General features: G+C 40.6%; 1 protein-coding gene across 1 annotated transcript; it reads right to left on the reverse strand.

Annotated features, from left to right (window-relative positions):
- Window positions 1–1067: 1067 nt before the first annotated feature.
- On the reverse strand, window positions 1068–1952 carry LOC140958030 (uncharacterized). Its single transcript, XM_073415433.1, has 2 exons — window positions 1504–1952; window positions 1068–1368 (listed from the first exon to the last, which is right to left on the reverse strand). Exons 1-2 carry the CDS (start codon window positions 1950–1952, stop codon window positions 1068–1070), a joined length of 750 nt encoding a protein of 249 aa, XP_073271534.1.
- Between the last annotated feature and the right edge of the window lie 4870 nt (window positions 1953–6822).

The following is a 6822-nucleotide window of genomic DNA, read 5'->3' on the forward strand; positions in this document are numbered from 1 at the left end:
GAGTGAATATGGTATGTAATATAATAGGATAATGGGCCTAGGTTCAAAAAATTAAAGAAAAATGAGCTTGGCCCAACATCCTATTAAAATAGGCTCATTAACAAGTACGTAAAATATTGTGTTTAAATACGTTTTCACAAATATTACCCGAGCCTCCAAAAAGTCTCTATTTTGCTAAAAGTCGACTACCGGTTTAAAATATGGTTCAACATGTAAAAATATCTTAAAAATATTCATTTTCAAAAATTACATAACAAATACCCCATATAATAAATAATTATTTAATAAAACATTTTTCCTCAACTGTCCCTGGTCTCCGTTCCTCTTCGAGCATCAAATGCTGCCAAGAGCCCTATTTTATGCAGTCAACTAAAACATGTCATATAATCATAAAAATCATGTCATGATCAAGTGTTTAATGCATTTAAAGATAATAATTTAGACATTTTAGTAGTACCCCAGATTTTCATACAGTCAGGTTACGTCGTTCGAATTTCTAGACCTTACACATCTAAACCCAAGAAATTGCGAATTTCTGTTACACTTTTAGGCATCGGCAACTCTTTAACTGTCTCGACCTTAGATGGGTCGACTTCTATTCCTACTCTCGAAACGATTTGGCTTAAGAATGCCACGCTCTCTATCCAAAACTCACACTTGCTGAACTTTGCATATAATTTCCGATCTCGTAATACTTGCAAAGTCGTCTTCAAGTGCTGATCATGGTCCTCCCGGCTTTTGGAATAGATTAAATATCATCGATAAAGACAATAATAAACTGATCGAGGTACGGCTGAAATACGTGATTCATGAGATCCATGAAGATCGTTGGGGCATTATTCAGTCCAAAAGGCATCAATAAAAACTCATAATTCCCATAACGCGTCCTGAAAGTCGTCTTATTCACATCTGTCTCCTTTACTCTAAGCTGGTGATATCCAGACCGAAGATTTATCTTTGAAACTACCGAAGCACTTGCAGTTGTTCGAAAAAATCCTCGATTCGGGGTAATGGATACTTATTCTTCACTGTCACTCTATTCAGCTATCTATAATCGATACACAGTCTCATACTCCCGTCCTTTTCTTCGCAAACAGTACTGGCGCACGCCATGAAGATAAACTAGGGCGAATGGATCCCTTGTATAGCAGCTCTTGAATTTGATCATTTAATTCTTTCATCTCAGCAGGTGCTAGGCGATATGGTGCCTTATAGATCGGCATAGAACCAGGAATCAACTCAACAGCAAATTCCACCTCTCTCTCGGGTGGGATGGCAGAAACATCGTCGGGGAACACATCCAGAAAGTCCTTGACAACCTCCACATCCTCAATCGATCGACTATCAGTGTCGGGTACATATATAATACTAGAAAGAAAACCTTAGCAGCCTCTTCGGATAAACTTTTTCGCACGAATGCATGAAATGATGTGCGGCATTTGATTGTTCTGTGCCGCCTAAAAAATGAATGCTTTCTCATTGTGTAGTCTAATAGATACTGACATCTGCTGGAAATCGATAGTGGCTCCGTTCAGTGTGAGCCAATCCATGCCCAAAATAATGTCGAACTCGGCCATTGGCAATACAATAAGGTCTGCTCGAATGAAATTCCTTTGCAACTTGAGCTCCACATCCTTAACCATGCTTGTAGAAACCATATGTTCGCCTGAAGGCACTGTGACTCTGAATCCCGACTCCACATCCTCCAGTAAAATTTCCAATCGTTTCACGAAGAATCCAAATATGAAAGAATGTGTAGCTCCAGAATCTAGCAAAGAGTAAGTAGCTATGCCCGCTAACAACATTCTTCCTCTAATAAGCGTAGTGTCTGGCTCCGCTTGCTCAGCATGCATAACATAAGTCCTTCTAGTCACGGGCTGCTTCTGCTTTGGGAAATCAGCAACCTTATGCCCATTTCCTCCGCACCTAAAGCACTTGTAGGTGCCCCACATGCACTTGCCATAGTGATGGCGATTGCACTCCTTACATAATGGCTTATCATCAGTCTTCGGGAGGACTTCTTTCTGTGGCTACCCCTATGATTTCTACTGCTCTGGCCTCTTTGGTGGTCCCATAAACGGCTTTTTTCTGCTGATTTGATTGTTGGGCACAATTTTTCTTGCGCTGCATCTCCCAGTAAATGTCTTTCAGTGACTGCTCACCTCGAAAGGCTTTAGCAATAGCGGCGGTATAGTCGATGGGGTCAGTCAGCATCACATCTCGACGGATCGTCGGACTCAAACCATCCAAGAAATTTCGTAGCTTCTCCGCAGCATCATTTGCAATCAGGGGCACAAAGTGACAGCCTCGGTCAAACTTCTGAACGAACTCAGCAACAGACGAATCCCCCTGGCGGAAACTCATAAACTCTCTCTTCAACCTCGAACGGATATCAGCAGTGAAATACTTATCAAAGAATATCCTCTTGAAGTCCTCCCAAGTCAAAGTCTCCAGATTCACTCCTCGCTCCGCTCCTTCCCACCATAAGGAAGCGTCGCCCTTCAGCAAAAAAATGGGACAACGAACCTGGTCAGCGTCCGCCATATTCATATGCCTAAAAATCACCACCAAAGACCTAATCCATCCCTCAGCCATGAATGGATCAGCAGTGCCAGAAAAATCCTCGGGATCCATCCTCCTAAATCGCTCATAAACCGCCTCTGGTTGGACCCTCGCAACATTCCCAACATGCTGCTTCAGAAATCGAGCCATACTGGCTAGCACATGAGCACTAGCATTCTGATTAGGGGAAGGCAGTGGAATATCCTCTTCCCGTCTATTACGTCTAGCTTCTTAATTCATGTATCATATAAGCCTTTAAAACTCAACATATAAATCTTAAAACAGTAAAACTCACAGACTTGAAGCATAACTTCTAGAGCTTCTCGGAGTGGCACTAACACATTTGCTCTGATACAAACTAAAAAAGCCCTTAAATTTTTAACTTTAAAATCCTACTAATTTTTTTTTGTAACATTCGAAACACTCATTTTAAAATATCTCAACATTTAAAGTCTTAAATGCATACAAATCCAAAAATCGTCAACCACCAAAAATCATACGTCAACCCTTAAAATACTCCAAAATTAAACTTCAAAAAAAAACATAAATCTCTAAATAAATAATCCTCAAAATCATTTTGTAAAAACTTTAAACACTAAGAAGTGCGGAAAATAAATGTCCCTCGGGAGTGAACTGTCGGACTCGATCCACTCAAGCGTCAGCGCCTTCCTCAAATCGTCCTCACCTGCAACCATCAAATCTAGTGAGTCTAATGACTCAGCACGTTCTAACCATACGTAACAAATAGTCTATATACAGGCCCATGCATTAAAATCATACTTTTATTTAAAATAAGCTAGCATAAATTTGTAAATCATAAATCATTAAATCGTAAAGCTTTCCATCATTGTATATCATTTTGGGTGAAGTTTGATCCTTTAAAGTGACTAGTTGTAATCGTATCATCATGTCACCAACTGGTCAGTCTTAGCTCACCAATTAACATTGGGACGGGCGCTGGGCCTCGCCAAAGTAGAAATACGATCGTCGGGCTCCCTTTGAGGCCTTCTCCTGTAAACGGGCTCCCTCTGGGGCTTTCTCCCTTCCGTTATTCCCAATCATATCATATCATATAATGTTTGTCACAGACAATTCACATTCATCAAAATATTTTATTTCCTTTTTATTCATAAAATATCGTGTCCTTCAAAATTCGTAAAATAACATTTTTCAGGAAAAATCGTACATCTTTAGCATATATCGTAAAAATATCATATTTCATTATAAACGTTTTAAAATATCATTTAGCATGTATTATGATTCTTCTGGACACTGTTAGACCTTTCGTACTACCCAGGACATAAAATGATCATTTTACCCCTGGACTCCAGAATTCTCGATTTTGAATTTTTCTTACTTTTATTGACTCGAGCCTATCCCGAATCATCATATGAGCTTAAATTTGACTTCTAACATTTTTCTTAGACGTAAACCCGAGCCTTTAGATTTATTGACTTATTAACTAAACCGTGAATCGTTTAAATCTCGAATTACTTCCAAACTTAATATTTTCTTTCCAAACTTAAACTTTTCATATCTAAACTACCCCTGTGAGCCGCGAAGCACTCCCTGTGAACCACGGTTCAAGCCACCTCTTTTATTCCTATAAATTTCGCACCCTAACCCTTCCTAGTTCACGTTTTCCCCAAACACCCGAGCCACCCTCGAGCCACTACGGACCAGACCATTCCCAGACCCTCCTAAACCACCATGGACTCGCCTTGACCAGCACACCTAGCCCCTAGTTCCTGGAGCCATCTGCGCACCCTTATCCATCACCCTAAAGTCGCAGCTTCCCTATTCTTTCGAGCCATACCGTTCTAGCCGCCCAGGGACCCACCTAGGACTCTACTAGACCTTATTGTACCAGTCCTAACCGAGCCGCGCCTCCCCCTTCAGGATCAAGCTGCGTGCGAGCCCTACGTTCTCCTTGCGCATGGCTTCTCCTCACCAAGCCACGACTCCAGCCTTCCATGGACTCCTCCTAACCTCTAAACCCAGTAGCACTCAGGGCCTGAACCAAGCCCGGGACGCTATCTCCCCGTAGCCGAGCCATCATAGCCCCAAACTGCATGGGTAGCCTTAGAAAATCTAGGTTCATCCTCCCTTAGCCATGCACGTTCCAGTCTATGTTCTACCCTTAAACCCTTTTCCCATCCCTTAAACATATTATATATGCAGCGTACCCGTTGGAAATCATAACACGTTCATATACGCATAGAATCATCAAAACTTTGAAAATAATAATCAAAACGTTAAGCGATTTGTACTCAAATATTTTTCATGCTAAAACATACAAATCATGCATAATATGATTTGAATGGTGCCAAAGAAAGATTAGTAGCATGTCTTTGCGTTAAAAACGCTCGAATATTCGATTGTTGGCATGGGTTGTGAAGAAAGAAGAACGGGCGACGAAAAATCCGTGAATATTGCTTTTTAAATTTTCGAAAATTTAGTGTGTGGTGTGTACAAGGTTTCGGCTGAATTAAGGCCTTATAACCCTAGGTTTCTTTTTATTTTTTCGAAAATTATGTGTTAATGGGTTAGGTTTAGGGCTTTTAAATTTAGGAGTAATTAGGTACACTAATCTTAGGTAAATTATGTAACGTCTACCGTTTTAAAAGTACGGAAATATTTTTAATTTTTTTATAAAGGCTCGCACTTACAAAATAACATTTGAAATAATCGTATTTATTTGGTAATAAAAATAGCGCAGTTTAAAATAGCCAACATCAAACGTAAACATAAATGAGTAAAAATCGTAATATCCTCAACGTATATAAAAATGTTTAACTCCTCTCAAAAGCTCATAAATCAATATGCGGAAAATCGTGCGGTCCTCGGGTCGTGTCACCGCACCAGGGCTGCCTGCTCAGAGTCCAGCACCTCCAGTCTCCTCAGTAACTTGCTCACCTGCATCACACACGCCTAGTGAGTCTAAAGACTCAAAACACCTGTACCAGAAATAACAAGTACATATACATATCACACAGCAGTGAAAAATAACATAATCAACATACATTTCATGTCTGCAATAAAATTATATGCGTAAACGTGACCTGTCAAATCATGGTAATAATCATAGCATGTATCATCGTATCAACATATACGTGTTAATTAGCTTAATTTGAATTCCGTTCATTAGCTGTGACTTTCGTATCATCATGTCAGTCGATGGATCCATCTACGTGTAACCACGGTACCCGGTGACGAGGACATCAGCGACATCATTACCAGTCCACTGAGTCCCGGTCTTACATGTCATCGTATCATCGTGTCATCATGTTAGTCACAATTAAATCACTTCCTTCAAAACGTGTCATCGTATTCACCACTTAAATAAAAGCATGCATATCCATAATTTTTACTTTAAACCAAGCATACAAAGTATTTATCGTATTTACGTAAAAATCATGAACATGATGCATAAATATTTAAAACATGATAAATTTGTGCTCAGGGCGCTGCCATGACCAAAATCTCACCCCGGGTGCAAAATGACCATTTTGCCCCTGGAAACCCAAAAATTATAGTTTTAACCCTGGACCTCTAAAATTGACCCGAAGCTTACCAAACTCCTTAAAATGTCCCAAAACATATTTATAAGCATTCCTAGACGTAAAATGGAGCCCAACACCAAAATTATTCGATTCGTTTTAAAACTAGGACCGAGGTCCCGGTTTTAATCTAAATCGAATCGAAACTTCCCCAAATTTTTCCAAACTTAAAACATGACTTAACAACAACATACTAGACTTAAATTTACTCAATTTGAACCCCTTAGAACCCTTACAAGTTTGCTGGTATGCTACTGGATTTATGTACCAAGAATTCGAAGCTCTAGTGACTCTCAAGCCCAAATATCTCGGACCCTCTCTAATCCAGACCAACCCCAAACTCTACCAGACCCTCCTAGACCTCGACTGGACCCTCATGAACCAGCCTAACCCACGGCTACTCCACCATGCAGACCGCATCTCCCCCACGATCGCGATTCTCAACAAAACGCCAACCCGAAGCCAACTCCTACATCTCTCGATCAATCGCGCTTGGGCTGGTTCCAGCATGCTTCGAGCCCTTCCAAGCCTTATCTCAGACCCATCAAGGTCTAATCTAAGGCTCAGCTAGGTCCCAACTGCGTGGCTAGCTAACCATTGCACTAGACTTAACCCAAAAACCAAACCACCCCATCAAAGCCTTACTCTCAGTCCCTCACCCTGTACGATATTCCAAAGGTTCTAAACCCCAAGACAATTC

This window comes from Primulina huaijiensis, chromosome 14 (assembly GCF_012295235.1).
Source record: "Primulina huaijiensis isolate GDHJ02 chromosome 14, ASM1229523v2, whole genome shotgun sequence".
Taxonomy (NCBI): domain Eukaryota; kingdom Viridiplantae; phylum Streptophyta; class Magnoliopsida; order Lamiales; family Gesneriaceae; genus Primulina; species Primulina huaijiensis.

Coding starts and splice junctions, on each gene's coding strand:
- LOC140958030 (XM_073415433.1), bottom strand. CDS start 1,952: ATGTGGGGCACCTACAAGTGCTTTAGGTGCGGAGGAAATGGGCATAAG. Junction 1,369..1,503: donor ACTATCGATTTCCAGCAGAT/GTCAGTATCTAT, acceptor TTTTCTTTCTAG/TATTATATATGTACCCGACA.